The following is a 12,469-nucleotide window of genomic DNA, read 5'->3' on the forward strand; positions in this document are numbered from 1 at the left end:
TTTCAAGGTTAAAAAAGGTTATCAAACAGCATTCTTCTAGTTTGTGCTGAGTTTTTATTGACATTAATGGCGCAAAAATTCTGTTCCGTTTTGAAAAGCAACAAGTATGCCATGTTGAACACAGAATTTACAGTGCTACTTTATAATGAAGTGTGCTTTCATTGAACAAAATAATTTATCAAAAGTATTTAAAAGCCAGTATTGTTTATGCAAAAAACAAAAAAATCAAAGATACCCAGCCCTAATCATTAGTAGTCACATCCAGATTTGCAGTCATCTGTTAAAACAATTGATTGATTTTTAGAGGAAAGCTTGAGAAGTTGAATTTAGAAAAGCGTAGGGCATAGATTCCATAGGCACACATTTCAAACCACCTTGCTTTAAAGACATGGTTACATCTCTTTATATAAGACATTTAAATTTGTGACCGACATTAGGACAGTGTCTTGCACCTTTCTGAGATGTGGAAACAAAAGAAATTAGTACGGTGGCCGTACGGTTAGAAATAGCCTCGACACAAACATCAACAGACCACGCGCCCTGGGCATTTCCAGCTCTTCTCTCTCTTAATGCCAAACCCTTAACAGTTGCTTGGTATTAAAGATAAAAAATAGAAACGTGACAGGGAATCACACCTCGTCTGTTGTACAGTCAAATCTTTCCGCCCACTCTTGTCTTCCGTTGTAGGGTCCCTGTTGTCATAAAAAAAAAAAGCTACAGACGGCTCTTTGTCTCAGCAGTAAGCATTAGGTAGCCGGGCGACGGGCTGTCCTTCACCTGTAGGACCGATCTCCAACAGACAGCCCTGAGTGTGGGGAGCTCACAACCTCTGAAGTCATCAGTACTTTTTGACATTGATGAAAACCTTGATGGCTCCAGTGAAATCAGCAGAGAGTAGAACCTCTGTGTGATCCGTCTTTAGGGCTCCTGCAAAGGACAATATCACCGTTATAGTAGTGAATTAACAGTCCTAATGGGATGAATGTGTCCATGAATCAATCCAAGAAAGCGTACCTGAGGGTATGGTTTCAGAGTCTGTGGAGTCCAGGCTCTTACACTCTGCTTCTGGTTTGTCTGCTCCAGCTTCTTGTGGAACAATAAGGCCTGGGTGCGGTGCAAAAATTGCTGAGGTGACTACTGCGTTGTGTGCTGAAAGATGAGTAAAGCTTTAGTATCAGTTCAATCAATGGGAACATACTAATTTAGTTCGGTGGCTGCATTAAAATCATGCTTGCCATTAAACACGCAGCTACCTTTAATTCCTTCCCAGAAGTCATTGCGGTCCCGTCGTACGGAAGTGAATTTGCTCAGGTCGTGGTAAGTGCTCCAGATGTACACGTACTTATCCTCTGAGCCACTGACGATGAAGGAGTAGTCATGACTGTAGGGAGACAATCACACGGTTATATGTTGCACTGCACCATGACTTACTAATACTTTAGCGACTCAGTTGTTACTGATGCTTTCAAGTCAAAACTGTATGAAAGGGAGCCATCGTTCTCACCTGAAGCTTGCCTTGATCTGGCTACTGCTGTTGACGTAACCTTTGTATTTCATGGATAAAGACAAGTCCCTCAGGTCATAGAGGCGAATGCGGGAATCATTTGAGGTCACCAGAATCTATCGATGTCGTGGGAGGGAAATTTGACGTTAAAAGTCTGACTGACGTGCCTCATTACAGTGACATCAAACAGGTGTATCTGCAGTGGATACCGGATGTTACCTTATTCTCTCCAGGTAGAGGCTCAATACCAGTGATTTTACGTCCAACTTTGTTCCTGCCTCTGGTGGACCTCACATGAATTTGAGTGTGGTATTTCAGACGCTAAGGGATGGGGAAAAAAATAAATACATTTAATCTGCAATCAATACTGTCATGACAAAATAGTATTAATGAGGACCTAATGAAACCACATGTATCGCAAAAAAAAGTACCTCTGTGTCATAGAAGATGCATCGGCCATCGTAGGTGCCGATGACGGCATACTTCCCATTTTGGCAAAAGTTAGCTGCCGTGATAAGGCGTGTTTGGCCGTCCACCTCGTTCCACAGCGCCACCTTCTTGTCAGGAATGTTCCAGAGTCGTAGCTTTCCATCCAGAGAGCCACTTAAAAAGTATCTGTCATCCTGGGAAACAGGAAGCAAGTGTTCCCATAAATACAGCCTGGAAGCCAAAAGTAATAGATGTGTGATTTGTGCCGAGGGAAGTAACGGGAGGCGACTCGACTTACTCTGGGATGGAAAGCAATGGCTGTGACAAAATCAATGTGCTGAAAGCAACAGAGACACTCTCTCCTGGATATGTGCCACAATCTGACCGTTTTATCCATGGAGGAGGAGAGGAGGAAGAAGTTCTAGATTGACACAAAAAGGAAAAAAGTAAGTACTGAGAGTGTCTGAATTGTGTGGGATTAAAGGATAAAAGAGAGGGCAGTAAGGCATCACCTTTGACCAGGACAAGTCCAATAGATCAGCCGTATGACCCTTATACTTGCAGAAGGGGATTTGACGGAAAGGGGCGTTCCTATCTTCTGTGTCTGGGTCCTCTGGAGCACAACTTGCCTATAACGGAAGTCATAATCGCACCGTTACCAAAACAGCTTAAAATAGTTTCTGGGAACACTCAACGGGCCACAAATGAAAGGTATCATTCATTCACTCACCCCGTGATCGTCAGATTTAGAGGAGCATAGACTTTCCTGAGAAGGAGAAGGTGAAACTCGACCTGGAGAAGCCAAACAATAAGAATCTTACTGCAGCCAAAGCTGGGCGTCGAAATTCAAATAACCAATCATCGTACAAACGACAAAAGCCAAACGGAGATGCTGATGAGCTTACCTTCAGTGTTGTACTTTAATCTCATGTTATTGAAGTAGTCAAAGGCAGTCTTCAACACCCAGATGCGAACCACATTATCCTGGCCTGCAGTTGCCAGCAGCCTCCCACAGTGAGAGAACTTCATGGTCCAAACGGCCCCCTGAGGTAAAGACAAAGAGGCTGTAATAGCAAGCATTCATTGGTGCACTTAAACATTAATTATAAAAAAGCTAAGATCTTCTTACCATGTGCTCTCCACTCAAGTCCTGCACAACCTTAATCTGGTCAAAGTCAAAGGGACCCTTGAAGCTGTGTGCTGCCTTGAACTTGGCAGGCCTGGTGTAAGGCATGCCCTCGTCATCACTCGATGATGGATCATCCTGATCCGTATGGAACACTAGAACGGAAATCATACGCATGGTTATCAAAACATTCGCAGCAGCTTCAGCGTTAATATTTCATAAGCATGTACCGGCATTGACAAATCCTTTTAAAATGAATGTGCACTTTCGTAGCAGCATTCAGTCCGAGAACATTAACAAATGTTCTGTATGAAGCAGCTTCCTTTTTCATTATCATGCAGATGCTCGTCCCCGATCTAACAATTTCAGCGTGGAAACATCCCTCTGGGAACCGTGTCAAATCTGTTAACTTATTGGAAAACACCCACACAGCGACTCCTCGTAGAAACACAGAGTTCACGAAGGGGAATAAGTGCTCTGCATTATACATGGAACCATGTCTTACATCAACAGCTGATGTGTGGGTTTTGATGATTCAGTGGTGCATGTATTTGACTGCTGAAATGTATGCTTAAGACATTGAGAAGTGAATTAATCTGTTTGGCCTATAGTATCCTCAGCGCCCACATCCATTTAGAGTGTCTTCTCCTGCCTGCACTTATCTGTGCTCTGCATCTTGTTCCAGTTATTTAAAAAAAAAAAACCTTCAGGGCATTTGCCTTGTAATGTTATTGTAATGATAGATCTGGGGATAGCATAACGTGCATACAAAAACAACACATCATACTGTAAAATGTCATTTAAAGCAGTACATTAACAATTTAGGCAGTTTTCCCACATCAAAAACTACACATTACTTTTGAAGTGTTTTCCTGAAATCTCACCATCTGCACAAATAGTTCAAATTCCTGGCATCTTTTACCTTCATCACGCACGCTTTTCACTTTGTTGACTGCCTTCTCCCCATACTCCTCGGCGAAATGCTTGGCCTTCTTCACAGACTTGCCCAGAAACTTTTTAAACTGGGTTCTGGTTAGAAATGAGGGACAAGACGATGCTAAATAAATTCTATATTTGATCACACGATGAGAAGGGAAATCAAATAAAATCAAGCAACGGGCTACATGAGGTCGTTAATCCTTACGTTTTTTGTTTTAGTTTCCCTCCATCTGTGTCTGCCAGTGGAGCCTGAGCCTTGTCATCGTCATCTGACTGGGCTGCATCATTCCTGAGGGGGGAAATAGGCACCATTTTTTTATACATGATTAAGCTTAAAAAAGGATCTTTTCAGTGGGAAAATGCCAAGTTTGTTTTGATATTGATGTGTCTGGATTCAGTCAGTTCTTTTAATCGCTGTACATATATTGAAATATATTGCAAATGCCTGTGCAAATCACATTTAAACACTACTGCTGTTAATACAGTTTTCTGCTTACGTGATGTACTCCTTGGTCCTCCTCATGATGTGCAGGGTGAGTGGGTTAATTCCTGCAGGAAGTTTCTCTTCTGCCTGGATTAAAGGGATCTCTTCCCCAGTGTCCAAATTCTTGATCATCACACTGGCAAGGATTTCCTGTTTTAAGATAAGACACAAGTACAGATTTGATAAATAGAAGGTTTAATGGAAGGAATGTGAAAGAGGTTGGTTTAGGCAAGAAAAACAGACGCAGACGGACTCTTACTTCATCGGTCAGTTCTCTACCAGAGTTGGAACGTGGGCGCTGAGAGCCTGGAGTTTGTCCTCCACTCGGAGATGAGGCCTCATCTTCATTTTCCTAAAAAAAAAAACAAAGCCAGCAATTATGCAAAAGTGCAATAGACAAGCGAACCTCTACATCATAAATTGTTTCATTTTTGAGCATCTCTGGATGAAAAAGAGGCCAGGTTTAGAGTCTCTCTGACCTGTGCTGTCACCACTTTGTCCCCACTGGTAGCACTGGCCAGATCCAAGGAATGCTGCAGCTCTTTGGTAAGACTCCTCACTGTGCTGCTAGGAGACACTAGGCCGGATGGCTCCAGAGCATCGCTGCTGACTGAAGACACTGGACGATCATAGACGACAGAGCACAACACTTCATGTGAGAAACTAGTCGGCTATTCAGTCTGCTTTTAAAATAAAGGCCGTCTGTTTCATGGAATGTGAGATAACAGCGTTAACTTACTAATCTAGTGATGCAAAGGTTACAATCAATGTTTTGGATCAGTGTAACACTAACTATTCATTGGGAACCGTTTTTCTCTACCTTCCAGTCCAATTGGCCTCAGACACTCCTGAGACTTCTTGGAAGGTAGAGTCTGCCAAGAAGGCGGAGGCGGTCTTGGTGGAGGACCTCCACTGGGAGGCGGTGGGCGTGATGGAGGAAGCTTCTTGGTGCTCGCTACGATGTCTGGTTCCACCGTGAACTGCCGTGGGGGTTTTGTAGGCCCAGAGGAGTCCGAGTCAGCAAGGCTGTCTGTGAATGGGACCTGGTCTAGGATATCTGCAGGTCTCTGCTCCTGCTCCCCTTGCGCATCAGCCTCATTAGGCTGTCTCAGTCCCACCGTGCTGGTAAGGTCTGGGGGCTGTATACCTTGTTGTGACCCAGCTGATAGCCCTGGTAGATCTATGGGTTCGGGGGCAGGTATAGAGCAGGCTCCGTTCGTTGCTGCACTTTCCTGTTGCTCCTCTGGCCTTTCAAGACGCTGAGGTTCCACAGCTGGTGCTGCAAGTTCCACAGGAACCTCCTGGGCATTATTCTCTTCCTTTTGCTCTGGTTCTGCTCTTACATGTAGCTGATCTAACAGTTGAGCCACCTCACCAGCATCACCAACACTTCCCTTTTGACTCTCTTCGATGATGCTATCAATGATCTGTGAGGAAGAGGAAATAACAGTTAAAGATACAGCCACTACGATGCAAGCTCACATTTCCAGCTCAACTACAACAGAAATATGTTATTGGCTGTACATGTACCTTTTCTTTTCACAGTAGTTAATGAAAAAAAGCTGCAACTGCAGGATATGCCATTTATAAACCTTAAAAGAAATCTATGACATCCATACTAACTTTAACTTTTCTCATACCTATTAAAAATGAGATTATGATGCAATTGAAATATTTTGATAAAGCTGTTTTCTATTTGATCACAGTCATGTTGTGTGGGACACAATGGACAAATCCATACCAGAAGTGGGTCATCTTGCTGAGTCTCAGATGCAGAAACTCCACAGCTCACATCTTGTGCATTTACAGATCTCTGTGAAAGCTGTTCAGAAAACAAACAAACTACATCAATAGATACACATCGGGAACAACAAAAGTCACACCAAGTATAGATACCTAACTACATAAATGCATGTTTGATGAGCACTTTTTTTTTAATCCCTCAAAGTTCTCACATTAATGCACCTGCTTGCTATGTGGGTAAACTCTGCGAGTGTCTCCAAAGTAAATTCGGGGGTCTTCACTCTGATTTTATCCAAGCATGAAACACTGCTCTATGATGCAATTTCCTGCAAGGTCAATCTTTTCAGTAAACATTGCTGTATTAAGAGACAGGGCTAATGCTGTTCAGTGAGCATGGCTCACTCCAGAGACCATTGCAACATCAGTTCAGTGATGTGTTGCAGATGAAGTACTTCTTATTTGCAACATCTCCTGAGCAAGTCGAATTTGAATTTCAGTTTGTCTGTGTTTGAAGGGAAAGCAAAGAAGCGAGGCCAGATGATTCATTTATATTTCATTCAAATGTTCCCCGCTGTCAGGAAGGAGATGCCGGCGAATCAATGCAGGAGGCAGATATCACGGCAAAGGGTTGAGTATTTGCAGTCAATGACTCGTTGCTAAAGCAGGCTGTGTTAATGATTTCACACAGGGTACCAATATCTTACCCTCAAGTCACTTAAGATAGGTGTAATTTCAAGGAGAAATACTATAAACACTGCAGTCACCTCTAGATAGTAAACACGTCATGTTAGAACAGTGTAGTAGGTTTTAGTTCCAATAGCCATTGGTACATGAATGTGATAAAATACCTAGATTCAGTAAAGTCCAATTCTGATTAACTCTTCTTTTTAACTAGCAAAGAAATAAACAAACAAACAGGAAGTCGTTTTTTGTTAAAGAAAAACCACTAACAATCAGAATTAATCCATCTGTCAAAAAGAACTAGCAACAAACTCCCTCGACAGATTAAATTAAGGATTTGAAAAGAACATAATAAAATGTCAATGAACTCCAACCCTATGAAATAACTACCTCCACTCCACTTTAGAGCCGTGGCAACATTGAAACCAAGGTACAATAATCATTCAAAATGGCGAGTCAGCAGATACTGCCTTGATTCAACAGTGGCTGGGCTAAAATAAACATACCAGAGGTGAAGGAATGACGAACTTTGCAGGTGACCTAAAAAACACAGAAAGGAACACGGTTCAAAGAGGCAATGAAAATCAATGTCCAAAATACAACTTCCTAAAACAGATCTAATCCTCAAACCAAATGTGTTATTATTGTATCTGTCCCCTTGGAAAGTTAAATTACTGCATGCAAATCATTACTCTGTTATAGCAAAAGTAGATGCACATGTTCTGACTGCTTCTCTCCTAAAACAAACTTCAGGACAATGTTTGTTAAAACATATTGGTCTGAAAGGAAGACACAGACGAGAATAGTCTGATTGATACAGTGGTGTGCTGAATGGTATTATTTACACGATCATTAATCAATAATGGGGGGAAAAAGCAACCAGAGGCTGCCAAAATGTCCAATAATTGAATCAAACACTGCATGGATATTTACATGGTGGACTCCACAATTTAGATTTTACTCAGAGTTTAATCTTGGTGTAGTTTATTTAAATACATCATTAATTGTTATCATTTGGTAGCATTTTTTTTTAAAACATTACAATGTTTCTTGGTTAATGTTAAATTCGGTCACTGTGCCCACAAGCCAAAACCCAAAGCTCCCAAAATGTTAGCCAGCAGTCCAATGTTTGTGTTGCAATAAACAATGTTTTGAATGGAAAATGTTCTTAGGAATAACATCATGTGACTTGAGTGTTGACGTTGACTCTCCCTGCACTCACGCTATACAACACTTTTTAGCACTTCAAACACAACAATAACTGCATCGTAATTTGCAGTCGATTTGCAGTAATTAAGCAATTTAATTTCGCAAATTAAACGTCAAAGTTGGTATTACACGTAACAAGTAAGCTGACGGGTAACAAGTTAATTAAACAAGCATCAAATGTGCGCATTAGACACTCTTATCTGAAGTAATATCATAAAAATGTGTTTCCTTACACTTTGGGAGAAGGAGTAAAATTAACGTCCTCGGGAGCATCATAGAATTCCTCGGTGTCACTTGTGTCTGACGCCATGCTAACATGAATTTAGCTCATTAGCCAGTCAAACTCGTCAGGCAGCTGTCTAAAAGCCCGACCTGCGAGCGTGCTACACGCGTGCACTTGTCTCCCAATCCAAGGCCTTTCTCTGTGATTGTGTTATGAATTTAAAAAAAAGCTCGGCCCGGGCGTCGTCAACCACTTTCCCCGTCCGACGTCACGCCATAACGTTACAGATGAGCCCCCAATGCTAGGCTAACAAACGTAAATCTGGCCGCACGACCGGTCACCGCCTACCGCTAACTAGCTTTCTACCCCTCGCAGGAGACGTGTCCCCGTTGACGGCAGAGTATCTCTCATGAAAGCGGACGACAAAGAGCGCGTTCTTTAACAGCGTACAGTCGGGCAGCTGTCAAAAGCTAACGGAGCAAGCGGATCGCGTCATAAACAAACCAGTGACACACACACACACAAAAAAATACATGTAGCTGAAGGAGGTGAGTCAAAGGGCGGGGCCGGGCGCGCGCTCTTCTTCTACTACGCTGTTATGACAGTTGGGGGATGATTTTTGAAATATGACTGCCCTCACCTGGACGCGTTGAAGAACAGCAAGCGAGGAAAAAGGGGGAAAACCCATGGATGGACTTCCACGTGACGTGCTGAGCATTATTAGTAGGGAACCCTTACCCCTGCAACAGTATTTTGTGCTCTCTGGTGGACAGAGATGTCAAAAGTACATTCTATACTGCAGAAAAAAACACTCTAGTAAAGTACAGATACCTGAAAATTCCACTTAAGTACAGTAACGTATGGGTATTTGTACTTCCCACCTCTGCTGGTGGAGAATATCTTTCTTATCAACACAGTTTTTAAATAACCACAATAATAACTTTGGAATTTCTTGTTACTTATCAGCTGACATTCACATTTCTTTCATGTGCTATAACTTGCTGATAATATCAGTTATGCTGACTGATTCATTAATCTGTCCATCTCCGTTTTAATGGTTTCAGGATGATATCTTCCATAATCATTTTTTTGTCCGCTACTCTATACCTCAGAATCCTGCTGCATTAAAGCATATACATTTTTGTAGGACCTGACACTGGCCATGTATCAGTATTTATTTCCCAGTAGCCTCTTTCCCTGCATGACGTCAACTCTTCATGTACAGTAAGGCTTCTCATATCTTTCACATTCCATCCTCTACCCTTTCTGTTCCACTTGTGACCCGGGGCTACTCACAGTGATAATCAAAACATTTTGTGAAAATGCAATTACATGGTACTATTTTTCAGTTGGATGGTTCATTAACAGCCAGCGCAACTCATGAGGTGAGAATTAGTTGTTAAAACATGCACACAAATTAGCAGCAGGTTCCATTCATTCGCACCTAACAGGCACTCAACAATTCAGCAAAATTAACATTGAATTTGAAGTCTGTTCCAATGCACTCTTTGTTCCTGATCAATCCATCGGCTGATTAATAAGCTTGCAATTTAATTGATAACAAAGAGGCTAATTAGAGATACCTTGTGCATAATGCGTACGTTAATGAGTTTTCGTTAAATTGTTGACTGTAGTTGCATTAATATGATCGAACATGGATAGAATATGAATAGTGAAAAATATAAGTCATGTTTTAAGCTATTTAATTATCTTCGACCTTGTTTAAACGTTGGTAACTAAACCCCAAACTCAATGTGTTTTTCATCAAAAGGTTGCTTTTTGAGTAAATGAACAATGGTTTCACTTCATAGGAGGTTTTCAAATATAGGCTTCTCTCTGAAGATATCTTTTGTTTACAATAAAATTAAAATAAAAAAAATAAAAAAATCTATTAATTAATAATAAAAGCAACAACATGCTGTGATTCAATGGGTGCCTAATAGTCAATGGATCTTGAAATTTCTTCTGCATATTTATTATTATTAAACCTTCAAAAGGAAATATCATATTGTAAATAAACAGATAAATAGATTAATAAATATCACATTCACGGATACTTGGAGCAGATAAACCTATTATCATTATGATTATTATAGTATTATGCTCACGCTATTAATGAAAAATGAATGAAGACCTAAGTGTTGGCACTTGTGCTAGAAGCCATAGGTTAAAGGTAGTTAGGAATGTATATATGTATATATGTATATATGTATAATGTAAATGTAAATATATGTACAACCACATGCAGGTATTTTCTTACGACGAGTAGTATTTCTCGTGTGTTCGTACTTGTAACAGAGAGGCTTTAATTTCCTCTTAATTTAATTAAAAAAACTCCCAGAATTAAACGCCGTTCTCAAGCTAAAAGCAACACACACAGTTGTCAGGGTACAGCGCTTCACGGAAAGGCGATTCCTCTCTTTGGAAACACTTTATTTAGTAACGGAAGTTTTGAGCCAATGAGAAAAGATTGCCATACTCTTCCACCAATGGAAAGTTCGGATGCTCCGGCCCTGCTAGTAAGCGACAACGCCATTGGCTGAAGAAAAGGAAGGCGGCTCCAGTGGTATAAGTGGATTTGAGGGCTTGGAAGGAAAACAAGGACGCTAGTTAACGTTATCTCGCTGTCGAAGGTATGAAATCTCCTTTTTAAAAGTTTCCAGAGTGAATTTGTGATACACGCTGTGACTGAAATATCATATTTATAGTTAAGTTACATTAAAATCAACAAATGCCAGGTTGACAGGTAGTCACAGTCCTGTTGGATGGCAAACCAACCAACCAACCAACCAGACTAACTAACAACTAACCCAACTAACTCATGTTAAGACCCCGGTCTTTTTACGCTGTCGTTAGCTAAGCTAACATGGCTAGTGGACGACGGTTACCAGCCACTAACTTAACAGGCACACAGCCCGCTGTCCTGGTCTATTTCAAGCTAGCCGATGTGAATGTTAAAGGGTTAGCTTGGCTAGTTAGCCTTAGCCTGTTCCCACTGGAGATGTATCGACTGTGTTGAGGCAACATGGCCAGAAAACCAGCAACGCTCCGGTCTGTCAGCGTTGCCTCATGTGACAGCATGTAATTGGTTCGCATTGCTTCACGAAAACAACAACAACCTTTTAAATCACGGCATCCTAAAGCCTTTGCTAGCAAGCAAGTCGGCTACCTCACCGTGGACTTAGTTGTCCCCGACGTTATATCTCTCACACTTAGCTTTTTAAAGGACTAACCCCTCCGACTCCGTGCCAGCCTGAGCGCTCAGCGTTACGGCACTTTGCCAAAGCTGTCAACTCCATCCGTTTAATGTCACTAAAGGCATGTCACGAACCAAACTGTCAAGGGAACTTTACTGTCCCAGAAGTGTCGTGTGTGGCAGCTGCCACCACTTTTAAAACCTCGAGATACCGTGGTAGGTCCTTTCTTTTTGTTTGTTTTGAACATCATGTCAGCTGAATGTCAAAATAAGGGGAAGCTTGCTCTGTCTCACATACGGCAGATATTTTTAGCGTCTATTAGCCTACTTCTGTCTAAAGCAACAAGTTGGAGATATGATGCAACTGTCACATTTCAGCAGGCATTTCTATTTAAGTATCCACCCCACTTGTAGATAATTCACTTTGAGATGTGTATTTACATGTTTATAACCGTAAATAACTTTTGTCAAACAAGATTTTGTTTTGTCAGTGTGCAGTTCTGACTGGCAAGGGCACAATCACACCTCATATATGTATGACAGCTTCACTTTGATGTTCTTGGGTGAGATTGTATGTTTGTTTTCTGGATGGAAGGTTTAATTCAGATGTTGAAAGGACCATGTTTGTGTTTTTGAGGTGTGGTTTAGGCGAGGGCATGGAGCACCCTGCACACAGAGGGGAGACGATGCCCATCGGACTACCAGAAAGGTAATAAAATGTCTCATATTGTATTATTAACTGTGAATATGTGTATAACTTCACTTTAATTGAACAAAATCTACCTTTTTGCTCACAAACTCCCAAAAAATAATTAATGAGCTGATACGGCAGTGGCTGTTTTGACACAACTTTTTTAGAAAAACACAACTTTTTACTCAGGATTGATGGTTAATCGTTCTCAAATTGTGAACAGTACAGCATGCATCAGTTCTGG

General features: G+C 41.3%; 2 protein-coding genes across 3 annotated transcripts in view; one reads left to right on the top strand and one right to left on the bottom strand.

The window, feature by feature from the left end:
* Positions 1-58: 58 nt before the first annotated feature.
* On the bottom strand, positions 59-8,830 carry wdr44 (WD repeat domain 44). Its single transcript, XM_084028346.1, is given in 21 exon segments — positions 59-844; positions 847-927; positions 1,015-1,149; positions 1,254-1,381; positions 1,505-1,620; positions 1,724-1,825; positions 1,936-2,127; positions 2,232-2,354; positions 2,446-2,562; positions 2,664-2,725; positions 2,839-2,977; positions 3,063-3,214; positions 3,982-4,088; positions 4,204-4,287; positions 4,496-4,632; positions 4,742-4,834; positions 4,962-5,101; positions 5,303-5,909; positions 6,224-6,304; positions 7,413-7,446; positions 8,349-8,830. Coding segments are annotated over 21 exon segments (2,778 nt in total). The 5' UTR covers positions 8,426-8,830; the 3' UTR covers positions 59-773.
* Positions 8,831-10,896: 2,066 nt separating this feature from the next.
* klhl13 (kelch-like family member 13) overlaps positions 10,897-12,469 on the top strand; it is a 30,074-nt gene continuing 28,501 nt past the window's right edge. The window contains exons 1-2 of one of the 2 annotated variants that reach the window (XM_084029574.1): positions 10,897-10,971; positions 12,172-12,243. In XM_084029574.1, the coding sequence (XP_083885700.1) occupies positions 12,191-12,243 (53 nt within the window). In that variant the 5' untranslated portion in view covers positions 10,897-10,971; positions 12,172-12,190. Of the gene's footprint in view, positions 10,972-12,171; positions 12,244-12,469 lie in introns of those variants that run through there. The other variant, XM_084029572.1, reaches the window with a different exon arrangement.

This window comes from Eutrigla gurnardus (genome assembly GCF_963514095.1).
Source record: "Eutrigla gurnardus genome assembly, chromosome: 15".
NCBI lineage: Eukaryota > Metazoa > Chordata > Actinopteri > Perciformes > Triglidae > Eutrigla > Eutrigla gurnardus.